The 13,816-nt window shown below is 38.7% G+C and overlaps 1 protein-coding gene across 1 annotated transcript in view; it reads left to right on the top strand.

The window, feature by feature from the left end:
* Window positions 1–13,816, top strand: part of LOC150089238 (dimethylglycine dehydrogenase, mitochondrial-like) — a 220,916-nt gene that overhangs the window by 68,905 nt on the left and 138,195 nt on the right. Inside the window, exon 4 of the mRNA XM_090388493.1 lies at window positions 10,920–11,084. Within this exon, the coding sequence (XP_090244619.1) occupies window positions 10,920–11,084 (165 nt within the window). The remainder of the gene's footprint in view (window positions 1–10,919; window positions 11,085–13,816) is intronic.

Raw genomic sequence — 13,816 nt, 5'->3', positions numbered from 1 at the left:
CTGTACTTGTTAACAGGAGAGATTGCTTCTACAGGGATGGGATACACTTAAATAGAAAGGGTGCAAGAATATTTGCTGATGCTATCGAGGCAGTGTTAGGTGGGTCGGAAAACTGCTAGCTTGGGGGGAGACAAAGACCAATAGATTGACAGTAGCCACTGGCAGAGGTGAAAGAGATTCTTGCACTGTTTCTATTAGTATGAGCAGAAGCCTGGAAAACAAGATGCATGTTATTTCAGAGACTGCTGGGAGCCATTGTAAACACAAGTAAACACATGGGTTGTGTTAGGGTAGCTAAGAATAGAAACAGGTGCAGGTATACTTGTGTGTACACCAATGATAGGAGTTTAGTAAATAAATTTGATGAATTTGAGGTATTGCTCAAAACATCAAAGGCAAATATTGTTGGGATATCAGAGACATGGTGTCACACAGATATAAGGGATGCAGAACTGCAATTTGGGGAGTACAACGTCTACAGAAAGGATAGACAGGATAGGAAGGGGGGAGGGGTTATTGCTATTAGTTAAGAAACACATAAAAACCAAGGAAGTAAAGCCAGTCGACATCGCCGGACAGTGCAGTGTTGAGTCAGTTTGGTGTGACATAAGCATTGGGAGATCAAAATTGAGAGTAGGAGTGTGCTATAGGCCTAATGACTCTGATGAGTATAATAAGGAACTGTACAGGGAAATAGAGTGGGCCAGTAAATCAGAGAGTCTTATAATGGGAGATTTTAATTTCCCAGATATTGACTGGAATTTGGGGGCTGGTTACTCACACACTAGCAGGGCTTTTGTGGATTTATTGGATGATTGTTTTCTACATCAGCATGTTCGGGAGGCAACTAGAGGGAGTAATACTCTTGATTTGATTATCAGCAGTGATTCTTCATGCATTAAGAATCTGCAGATAAATGAACCACTAGGTGGCAGTGATCACAGTGTGCTGAAGTGGGATTTACTCAAAGAGGTAACTACCATTAGGGGTAACGGGAAGGGTTATTGCTTCCGTAAAGGCGACTACGATGGACTGAGACAGTATTTAAATTCTATACAGTGGGACCAACTGATGATGTTACCAACAGCAAATTCAAAATGGGAAGCATTCAAAGAACTTATCTTGGAAGCTACTAGGCTTTACATACCAACTAAGAAATATCGTTCAAGGTTTAGGCCAAAATGGATGTCAGATGAACTAATGAGGCATATGGCAGAGAAGAAAAATGCATGGGATACTTACAAATTAACACATGACACAGAAGCCTATGATAGATACAAGTTGATATGCAACCAAGTTACAAAGGAGGTTAGGCAGGCAAAGGCAGATTACGAGAAATCCTTGGCAAGGGATGCAAAGAAAAACAGCAAAGAGTTCTTTACTTATGTTAACTCTAGAAGGAAGGGGATGAATCAGATTGGTCCACTTGATATTGATGGGTCAACTGTTGATGATCCTGCTCAGGTAGCTAACAAACTAAATGAATATTTTGCATCGACATTCACACATGAGGAGTTATTCAGCAAGGGGAATGCCAGAGGTGTATTCAACTCTAGCAGTAAGCTACAGAATCTTGAAATAACTGGGAGTAAAGTGGAGGAGAAACTGTTGAAGATAAACACAAGAAAGGCACCCGGGGTGGATGGGATCTATCCAGTTATATTAAAGGAGGCAGCAAAGGAAGTAAGCAAACCCTTAGCCATAATTATGAGAGCTTCCTTGGACTCAGGGGAGGTACCCATAGACTGGAAATGTGCAAATGTGACCCCAATTCACAAAGGAGGATCAAAGGCTGACACAAGTAATTATAGACCTGTGAGCTTAACTTCTGTTCCAGGAAAATTAATGGAGGCACTGGTTAAAGAAGCACTGCAGGATCATTTAGACAAGACTTCAGTTATAGCTCAGACACAGCATGGTTTTGTTAAGGGGAAGTCTTGCCTGACCAACTTGATTGGATATTATGATGCAGTCACAAAAGAACTGGATGCAGGGAATAACTTTGATATTATATACTTGGATCTTAGAAAGGCTTTTGATACTGTTGCACATGGAAGACTGCTACACAAATTGGAGCAGTGTGACATTGGAGGCAAATTGCTGCTATGGATAAAGGGGTGGTTGAGGGGGAGAAGACAGAGAGTGGTAATCAATGGACACTGCTCATCGTGGACTAATGTTATTAGTGGAGTCCCTCAGGGCTCAGTGTTGGGTCCATTATTGTTTTCTGTATTTATAAATGATATTGATGATGGTATATCAAGCTTAATGTCCAAGTTTGCAGATGATACAAAGGTTGGCAGGGTTGTCAAGGACACTACTGACATTATGCTGCTGCAACAGGATCTGGAAAGGTTGAGCAGATGGGCTGAGAGGTGGCAAATGAAGTTTAACATTGACAAATGTAAAATACTACACATGGGAAACAGCAACCCCAGAGCAACGTATCAACTCTGTGGTACTACACTGACAGTGGTAGAGAATGAAAGGGACTTGGGGGTGGTTGTGCAGGCAAAGATGAAGTTCTCTGAGCAGTGCTGACAGGCTGCAGGAGTAGCTCATGGAGTATTGTCAATGATATACAGGAATTTTTCCAGCAGGGATAAGGAGGTGATTATTCCATTGTATAAGGCAATGGTCAGGCCACACCTAGAGTACTGTATACAGGTCTGGAGGCCTCATTTCAAGAAGGATGTAGAGCTGCTGGAACGAGTACAGAGAAGGGCAACAAGATTAGTGAATGGAACAAAGGGGTGCTCTTACGAAGAAAGGCTTAAGTTTTGCAAATTACAGTGTCTGGAGACTAGGCACAAGCGAGGTGATCTGATAGAGGTGTATAAAGCCTTGAATGGTTTAAGCATGCTCAATGCTGATGGGATTCTTCCTCTAGCTCAGAAAAATCACCTGAGAGGGCATAAATTCAAATTGAGGAAAGACAGATGTAGGATAGACGTGAGGAAATTTGCCTTTAGCCAGCGGGTGGTTGGTTGGTGGAACAGACTTCCATCCCTTGTGGTGGAGGTTGATAGCCTAAATAAGTTTAAGGCTCAGCTGGACAGGTATTTGGAACGAACAGAGGGGTGAAGTGGAAGTGGGTTTTTTTTTTTTTTTTTGGCTGATGCTGCATAAGCTTGCTTTCTTGCATCAAATGCCTCTACTAATGCTAATGCTAATATATATATATATATATAAAAAGAAAATTTGAAAGCACAAGTGTAAACTCAGCATAGGAAGTGGGTGCCTAGATGGCGCTAGTGTCGATTTTAGTTGCTTTCTCCTTGTCTGCCAGTGTGCACTCGTGAGCTGTGCCTTAAAGTTTATTAGTGCCTTGTTATTTTAAATAAATTGTGCAACTATGTTTTCTAAGCGTAGTGGTGAATCTGTGCCTGCACATGTTAAAAAAAGCCGCCAATCTCTAATGATTGAAGTGAAAATGGATATTATTCGCTGTATGGAGTCTGGTAGCAGCATTCGGAGGTGTGCTGCAAGACCTTAAATTTAGCACCTTCTTCTGTTACGACCATTATGAATAATGCTGAGAAGATAAAGCAGTCACATACAGGAATTGTTAATGTAAGCATTTCTAGAACAACTTATTCCAGGAGTGAGACAATGGAAAAAATGGAGAAGTTATTAGTGCTGTGGATAGAGACGATATGAACCAAAATAACATTCCTGTAACACAGGCAGTGGTTATGGACAAGGCTAGGAACTTGTTCAATGAAATTAATGAGGAACTGGGAAGGACTGAATCATTTTCGACTTATAGGGGCTGATTTTCCTGTTTCAAAAACAAGACTAGAATTCACAATGTAAAAATTACTGGTGAGGCACAGTGCCGCCACAAGCATGTTCATCCGGTTGTGTCAAACAGGGTCCTACACTCAAATGATCAAAACAGTATTGTTGATTAATGTATTAAATATTATTTGTATTTAAAATTTTTGTTCAGTTTAATATAAAATTATTCAATTATGTCTTAGTTACTGTAAAATTAAGAAAAACCACCATTACAAAAACACAGTGCATAAGTTTTGCACAGGACCCTAGGGCCCCACAATTCATTCTTGAACAGGGCCCTAAAAATTTTGGGGCCATTTCTGCAGTGTTGTCACTAGCCAACACTGCAGGTGCTGAAGAATATTCTACCATATTCCAAAAGTTAATGGACAAAGGCTGCTACACCCCCAGACTTGGTCTTTAATGTTGATGAAATGGAGCTGTACTGGAAGAAGATGCCTGGTAGGACGTATATAGCCTGTGAAGAGAAGTCTGCCCCTGGTTATAAGGCTGGAAAAGATCGGCTTACATTACTTCTGGGTGGTAATGCATCAGGCACTTTTAAGTTAAAGCCAATGTTGGTGTACCATTCAGAGAATCTACATGTTATGGAGGGCATTGTGAAGACTTGATTTTCTGTTTTCTGGCACTCTAATAAGAAGGTGTGGGTGAACAGACCATTTTTAGTGAATGGTGCACTTCATACTTTTGTCCAGAGGTGGCTCAATTTTGTGCAGCAAACAACTTGCCCAAAAACGTTGTTTTAGTCCTTGACTTAGTCGTTGTTTTAGTCCTTGACTTAGTCGTTGTTTTAGCCCTAGGACATGCAGCCAACCTTGAAGATATCCCTAATGACTTTCTTGAGTGTGAAGATCATTTATTTGCCACCTAACACCACCTCACCATTGCAGCCAATGAATCAGGGCATTATTGCAACCTTCAAGGCATACTATTTACGTACGACCTTCAAAAGGATTGCAGGCATCTAACTCAGTGACTGTGAGAGAATACTAGAGGTCCCACAACATCCTTAAGGCCATAAGTAATAATGCTGCATCTTGGAAAGAAGTGTGTCGCAATCATGCATGAATGGCACTTGGAAGAAATGGCTTACTTTCTTGAGCTTGAGTGCTAGTTTCAGCAGTGGCTGAAGATGTGACTTGGATGGCTGAGGATGTTGGCCTTAACAAGGTTGATATTGATGATGTCAGTGAGTTGCTGCAACGCCATGGTGAGCCTCTTTCAAAGGAGGTCTTAGAGGAACTGGTTGCACAACTGGCTAAACAGGACTCTGAGGAGGAAGAAGAAGAGTAGGAGATTGTGCCAATTAGGATATCACCACAAATCAGCTTCAATCAGCTTTGGCACAAATACAAACAGGCTGTGAAACTCTGTGATAATGACCCAGACTGGGAATGCAGCTCTTCCATCCAAAGCACCGTTACTAACATATTGAAGCCCTACTACAATATGTTAGAAGAGAGAAAGACTCAACAGACATCATTGCTGCAGTTCTTTTCTAAGGCTGAAGAATCTGCAGAACTGGTTGACCCTCCATCAGGCCAATCCTATTATGCTACTGTCAAAGAACATCAATGGGGGGGGGGGGTCAGACAGTGGCGTTACTACATATTCTACAGAAATGAAGTAGGAAGTTAAATTTTTATTTTATTACTCATATTTTATCTATAAATATTATTTATATCTCAAAATTATAAAATAACTACATATATTTAATATAAAAAACACTTATATTAACTCTTATGGTTTAATTTACGTAGTTAAGAAACTTATCTCATTTAAATACATCATAATTCATCCTCGATTTATGGTGCTTCAGCTAACGATCTTGAGGAGGTGGAACATAACCCTGGTGTAAATTGGGGCCTACTTGTATCAGGCTATACCATTACGCATGAATGTTATAAGTTAATTATAATATATAACAAAAATATCCAACCTAAGTGATTTGAACTTTAGAGATACCTATTTACCACAATTAAAAAAAATTTCAGTTCCCCTACTCACTCTATAACTATAATAATGGTGGTAGATTTGAACGATACAAAAGTTCTTAGTATATTAAATAGTAATCTACAAAATCTCTATCTAAATTAAAAATAAAATAATGAACGTGATTAGGATTATAAAGTTACTTATAGACTATGATTTAATATGACAATTAGGTCAATAAAATGGCAAAATTCTTCAAACAAAAACATTTTCTTGGAGCTGAAAATTCTTTGACTAGCATGTGGATACTCTCATCCCTGGATTCTAAATCTTGTTCAAATGCATCTGTTGATGTTGGAATGCTACAAACAAGAGATGCTGGCCGACTGGGCTAGCCAAGTGGGTATAGTGCCTGTCTGGTAACCCAAAGGTCGCGGGTTCGAATCCCGCCTCGTGCTTGGATCACAGTAGAAAATGCAAAAACTTTGAGAGGTGCATTATGGCCACAGAAGCCAATGTGTCAACAATTAACAAAAAAAAAAACCAAGAGATGCTAGCATTACTTGGAGTGATATAAGTGTTAGCAATCATGTTAATTCAAGTTTATGACTTTATACCTGGTGTACAAGTATAAAATTTCAGAGAGTTTTTGTAGAACTTCAAACTCAACATATATGCTAGAGAGAGAGAGAGCCTGAGCTGAGTGATTCAAAGGTGCTACCTAAACGTTATGAGTACAGCCATAAAAAAACAAACAAAGATAAACCTTATTTTTGTGATGCGTGTGATTCCATAATATATTTGGTACAAAAACTGACATTGTAAATTGTTTTATAGTAGTAGAAGTTATCATGAAATGAGTTTCTTCTGAAATTCCTGTTTCACAGTTAAGTTGAAAGTTATGCTTCTAGAAGCATAAATTTAAACTTAACTATCAAACTTACTTCTTTACTTATGTAAACTCTAGAAGGAAAGGGATGAATCAGATTGGTCCACTGGATATTGATGGTTCAACTGTTGATGATTCTGTCAGGTGGCTAACAAACTAAATGAGTATTTTGTATCTACATTCACACATGAGGAGTTATTCAGGGAGTGGAATGCCAGAGGTGAATTAAAACTCTGGCAGTGAGCTAGATGATTTTGTAATAACTGAGAGAAAAGTGGAGAAATTGTTGAAGATATATATAAGAAAGGCACCTGAGGTGGATGGAATCTATCCATCTTCTTAAGTTATATTAAGGAGGCAGCAAAGGAAGTAAGCAAACCCGTAGCCATAATTATGAGAGCTTGCTTGCTTGGACTCAGCGGAGATACCCATGGACTGGAAATGTGCAAATGCGACCCCAATCCACAAATGAGAATCAAAGTGAGACAGGGAATTACAGACCTGTTAGTTTAACTTCAGTTCCAGAGAAATTAATGGAGGAACTGGTTAAAGAAGCATTGCAGGATCATCTAGAAAAGACTTCAGTTATAACTCGGACACAGCATAGGTTTGTTAAGGAGAAGTCTTGTTTGACCAATTTGATTGGATACTATAATGTAGTCACAAAGCAACTGGATGTAAAGAATAATTTTGATATCATATATTTGGATCTTAGAAAGGCTTTTGATACTGTTGCACATGGAAGACTGCTGCACAAATTGGAGCAGTGTGGCATTGGAGGCAAATTGCTGCTATAGATAAAGGGATGGTTGAGGGGGAGAAGACAGAGAGTGGTAATCAATGGACACAGCTCTTCGTGTACTAATGTTATTAGTGGAGTCCCCCAGGGTCCAATGTTCGGTCAGTTGTTTTCTGTATTCATTAATGATATTGATGATGGTATATCAGACTTAATGGCCATGTTTGCAGACAATACGAAGGTTGGCAGGGTTGTTAATGACACTAATGATGGAACGCTCCTGCAACAGGATCTAGAAAATTTGAGCAGATGGGCTGAGAGGTGGCAAATGAAGTTTAACATTGACAAATGGCAAGTAGTACTTTTGAGAAGAAGTAACCCCAGAGTAACGTATCAACTCTGTGGTACTACACTGACAGTGGTAAAGAATGAAAAGGACCTGGGGGTAATTGTGCAGACAGATATGAAGTTTTCTGAGCAGTGCAGATGGTCTGCAAGAGTAGCTCATGGTTTCTTGTCAGTGATATACAGAATTTTTCTAGCAGGGATAAGGAGGTGATTATCCCCTTGTATAAGACAATAGTCGGGCCACACCTTGAGTACTGTATACAGGTCTGGAGGCCTCATTTTAAGAATGATGTAGAGCTGTTGGAATGAGTTTAGAAAAGGGCAACAAGATTAGTGAATGGAATGAAGAATTGCTCTTACGAAGAAAGGCTTAAGTTTTGCAGATTACAGTGTCTGGAGACTAGGCACCTGTGAGGTGAACTGATTGAGGTGTATAAAGCCTTGAATGGTTTGAGCATGCTCAGTGCTGATGGGATTTTTCCTCTTGCTCAGAATAATCACCTGAGAGGGCATACATTCAAATCGAGTTGTAGGATAATTGTGCGGAAGTTTGCCTTTAGCCATTGGGTAGTTGATTGGTGGAACAGACTTCCGTCTTTTGTTGTGGAAGTTGATAGCCTAAATAAATTTAAGGCTGAGCTGAACAGGTATTTGGAATGAACAGAGGGGTGAAATGGGAGCGTTTTTTTTTTTTTTGGCTGATGCTGCATAAGCTTGCTTTCTTGCATCATATGCATCTATTAATGCTAACTAGATTATACAAACTACAGTAAACTCCCTTTGTACCAACTGTGTGGTATTTCACTCGGAAAAGTGGAAAATTAAAAAGATCTGGGGGTAATTATACTGTCAGATATGAAGTTTCTGAGCAGTGCCGAGGCTTTCAGGACAGCTCATAGAGTTTTGTCTGTGATATATAGGAACTTTGCTTGCAGGGATAAGGAGGTGATTATCCCATTGTAAAAGGCAGTGGTTAGGCTGCATCTTGAGTATTTTTTTTTTTTTTTTTTATGAAAACCCCAAACACGAAAGGTATCAAGTACCGTGCATGGGTTGAAGGAGAAGTATGGGGGGACGGGGATGCCGGAAACCTTGCTCTAGAGACTAATCATGGGTTTCACCACTTCAAGCCTCCAATAAGCAAAGTGGTGGTATTTCACCGGTTGATGAAAATCATCTACCACCTGAATCATACAGGTCTGGATTCCTCATTTTAGTAAGGATTTATTTTATTTTTAACATATAATATACACAACAGGCATTCGCCCAGTTAAAGTGTATAACAGAGCAAAGGTTCTACAAAACATAATAATAATAAATGGTAGACTAATACACTTTGTACAATGAAAGTTAATTCAAACGGGAAAAGTCCAATTCACGAAAATAAAAAAGATATTCATGATGTCAAGTCCAGCGCCATGAAAACTCGCAGAAAGCAGTTTGCTGCAGGAGACAACACACACACACACACACACACACACACACACACACACACACACACACACACACACACACACACACACACACACACACACACACACACACACACACATTAATGAGAACATCTTTAGCCCAGAACTCATCTGTCAATCGGTGAACCTACTCCAAATAGTTCTGTGAAACTGTTTCTTGTTCACAGCCATATCCAAGTCAAACTTGTTCATGAGTGCCAATGTTCTTTTGAAGAAGGAGTTCCTGGATATCTCTAATCTAGAGTTACCGATGTGGAATGTAGTCTTCTGTCTAGTAGCCACTACTGGAGCATGAAGGTCAATATGGCACAGAAGATCTGGCAGGTAGGTTGAACCAGCGAAGATGTGGTACAACAGTTTTAAATCAAGAACAGTTTGCCGAGTTTCCAGAGATTAAAGCTTGAAGTAGGAACAGAGATTCTGCTAGAAGATTCTGTGGTAAAACATGGGGTTACGTCTGGAAAGATAGCGAATAAATTTCATCTGGAGTGATTCTATTTGCTGTATCAATTTCGATCTGCTGTAATGGGTGTGAGAAAGGCAAAAAAATTTATGAAGCAAACGAAAGGGTGTTCTTACTAAGAAAGGCTTCAGTTCTGTAAGTTGCAGCATCTGGAGACTAGGCACCTGCAAGTTAATCTGATCGAGGGCTTTAAGGGTTTGAATGAATTGAGAAAGCTCAGTGCTGATGGTATTCTTCCTCTTGCTCAGATTACACATATGAGGTGGCATAAATTCAAATTGAGGAGGGATGGTTGCAGGATAGATGTGAGGAGGTTTGCCTTCAGCCAACGGATGATTGACTGTTGGAGAAAACTTCCATCTGGTGTTGTTGATGTGGGCAATTTGAATAAATTCAAGAAAAAGCTAAACAAATTATTGGAGGGGGTGGACATGTGATTTTTTTTTGGCTGATGCTTTTTAAGCTTGCTTCCTTACATCATATGCCAGTAATAATAATAATAATATGTTGTTGTTGTTGATGCCACCTGGCTCTAGAAATAATCCAGCTCATCATTGCAGGATGCAGGGTGATCACCCAGATGGAGTACACTGAAAGACACAACCAGGTGGCCAGGATAATACATCAGAAGATAGTGCAAGAATACCATCTGATCAAAGGACAATTGATGTATGAGCCTCAGGCCATAATAATGGACAAGACAATCCTGCACAACAAATGAGACATAACTCTCATCCACAGGAAGGAAATGGCTACCTACCTGATTGATATAGTGAGGCCCAACACCAGAAACCTTCAGAAAACATGAAGAAAACATTGGGAAGTACTCAGACCTAAGACAGAAGTCAAAGATATGTGGCACATGGAACAAGTAATGGCCATCCCAATCACTGTGTCAACCACCAGACACAACCAAACACCCAACCACCCTGTGCACTTGGTACCAGTACCTGTCATGGGGCAGAAAAATCACATAAAGTAGAAAAAAGTCATTATAATAATGTTTTTGATGGGACTGCCTCAAGGAACACTGTGAACCCCCCACTTCATAAGAGTAATCATGGGACGTGGAGAAAAGAGTGCTAAAGGCCACATAGCACTAAGCAGGAGCTTACTGGATTATATAGAATGAGTTCTTGTTGCATTTTTCAGATTTATGTTATTAATCTGAAGTATTAGATAAGACATAGTCTCTTTATATGTGTTTACGTATATAATCATTACATGTAAGGTATAGAGGATTTAATTTGTTGTATATGTTATGTTTATTTTTAGAATCTTAGTTTTCACAGACCAGGAAGTATAAGATTGGCAACAACTTCTGAACGTATGGACGAGTTTCATTATCAGATGCAACGGCAAGGTTGGCATCAAGCTCCTCAAAAGCTGATTAACCCAGATCAGATATATGAAATGTTTCCTCTTTTGAATATGGATGGTGTATGTATACAGTGGAATTATAGTGATTCAGTAGGATTTTTTGAAAAGTAACATTATCTAACTAATACAGTTTAATAGATATTCTTAAATTTTTTTATAGTAATTAAAATTTAACATTTATTTAATTTATATAAAAATATAACATAAATATAATAAAAATTTCATATTTATGTTATATTTTTGGTGACTTGTTTGTGTAGTGAAAGGAAATTAAAAATATGGTAGAATATACAGGTTGTTATGCAGCATATTGTCCAAGCTTCGGGATTTTGTTCTAGAGATGATTTGGAGCAAAAAAATATTCTATAAACCATAAATCGATTTGACACCTTTTATCAAATTAGTACTAGTGTAGTGTAGTGAGCTGACTGCTGTAACTGTGCGACCCTTGATATGCTTGTACATCCTGGCTAGTGTGGTTGTGTTGTGTTGTGTTACAGAATTATTCATAATGCTGAAAACATTTTCAAATGGAAACTGTAACAATATGCATTTTATTTAGTTTGTGCAGTAGCAAAACACCAACAGTGATATCCACATCATGGAATTTTACATGCAGCATGTTCCTGAATGGGCAAAGACTCTCAGAGAATCTAGTTCCTTTCCATGAGAAAATGGAGGAGATGGGCTGTGATGGTTTGGAAAATATGATGTTCTAGTTTCATTGCAGTGAAGCTCATGTACAAGTGTACACAGAATTTATGTGATGACATATATTGCACTGATATAGATATGAAGGACTTTGAACAATGAGTTTTATGCATATCACCTCCAAAGAATACAGTACAAGGAGCTTCCAGCACCTTGTACTGGAAGCTCACATCAGCTGGGCCCAAATTCCTGCAAACTTGCAGAAATCCACAGGAAATCAAATCAAAGGAATCCACACAAGCTATCAAAGTGAATTTTAAAATGCAATTTTAAAGCAATTTCAAAAAAAGCAATCGCTTCAGTTTATCCAGAAATCCTGTAAAGTTCCAAAATTTTTTTTTGGCATATCTCTTTAACATGAAGAGAAATTACACCAGAGAGTGCGAGTACTGGTGTTACTTCTTTTTTATGATGCTGATGGAGCGTGGCTACTGAAATGGGTCAATGTCAAAATCTGTCAAAATCCTGGGATCACTACCACTGAAATGGCAGCATTTTGCCAATCACGGGATGTCCACTATTATTAATTAAAGGAGAAAATGCTAAATAAGATGTACCTTCCAAATTGAGCTGCAGTAAATTATTGAAGAGATGGATCCTCTAGTAAATTGGAGTTTTGTTTTGTAGGAACTTAGATCAATTTATTGAATGTTACAAGGAAATTTATTGGAAGAAGCAAAAGTCTAGTACTGTGCAAACTACATCGGACATTGGAGAAAGAGAGATAAAATGTCACTGTGCAGTTATACAATATTTGGGAAAAAAAGGGACTAACACTAAAGGGAGTTATTGAGGATGTGGCTAAAATGATGGGGAAGAATTCCCCTTCCTATTCAAGGTTAAGAAGTGGGCAGCAGAATTTAAAGGGAGGGAGAGCTTGGAAGGTGGCCCATGCTATGGGCCACCTGCAACACTCATCACTCCAGAAGTTGTTGACAGTGTGCATGATCTGGTGATGAGTGGTCAATGAGTAACAATTAGGCACATTGCCAGTGTCTTGGCCATCTCATCTGAATGTGTGGACCCCATAACAATGGTTCTTGTTACGGAAAAGTGTCAGCTGGTTCCCAAAGTCATTGGCACATCAGAAACACACAAGAGTTATCAAGTCAAGTAAACATTTGCATAACGTAAACATTTTCAAGCAGATCCAGCAAATTTCCCTGCAAGGTTTGTGACCACGAATGGGACATAGGTCGAAGATGTAATGGATGCATTCCTGGAGGTCCAAGAGAAAACTTTCTTGAAGCATTAGTTACAAAATTGCATTGACTCCAAAGGGGACTATTTTGAAAAGTATCATATCATGACTCCTCAAATAAATTCTTTGTACTCAGGCCACAAACTTTTTGAACACCCATCGTACATTTATAGTTATTGCAGAATAATACTTTGATAGCTGAACTACAGAAAAAAAAATCAGAGTGGCAACTTTTTATGCTGTTATATATTAAAACATTTAAGTCACGGGCATATCTTATGATTATGACATGTATTCTTATTGAAAAGTACAGTAGACTTTCAGAATAACGGCACCTTCCAGGTTTCAAGGTGCCGTTATTTCAATTTTTCTGCTATCTAGAAAGTTTTATTTTTAATGTATTTAATGCAGAAATAATGAGTTCAAATAAGAAATAGAGAGATTAGGAATGCAATTTTATTAACTGCACATAAAAAAACATAAACATGTTGACAATCCAATGTTATATTCTGCCATTAATACATTTCTATTTACACTCCATTCTATTTTCTTTATTATATCAAGTTTAGTCTGTGTGTCACCATCCTCCCCCATACTGGGTGGAAAAAATTCAAACCCAGGCTGTCTTCAAATCTCGTCGATGACGCAAGGAACTTTTTATAGGATTTTTTTCACTCCGTGTCTGAGTTAGTGGGTCTCAGGCGTAGATAGCAAGGTCCCCCCCCCCCCAGAAACTGGGATTTTTCATCCAGCAAAACAGGAAAATCAAGCAGAAAACACATGCAATTTACAGACGCAATACACATGGGTATATGAATTAGCATTCTGAGTAACCCTAATGTAATAATTTTGATTTTATCAAGTTTGTCACATGACTTGC

This window comes from Mastigoproctus giganteus, chromosome 2 (genome assembly GCF_048544385.1).
Source record: "Mastigoproctus giganteus isolate SK-2022 chromosome 2, ASM4854438v1, whole genome shotgun sequence".
NCBI lineage: Eukaryota > Metazoa > Arthropoda > Arachnida > Uropygi > Thelyphonidae > Mastigoproctus > Mastigoproctus giganteus.
The sequence above is the reverse complement of the archived record's forward strand: the minus strand, read 5'-3'. Positions and strand labels throughout refer to the sequence as shown.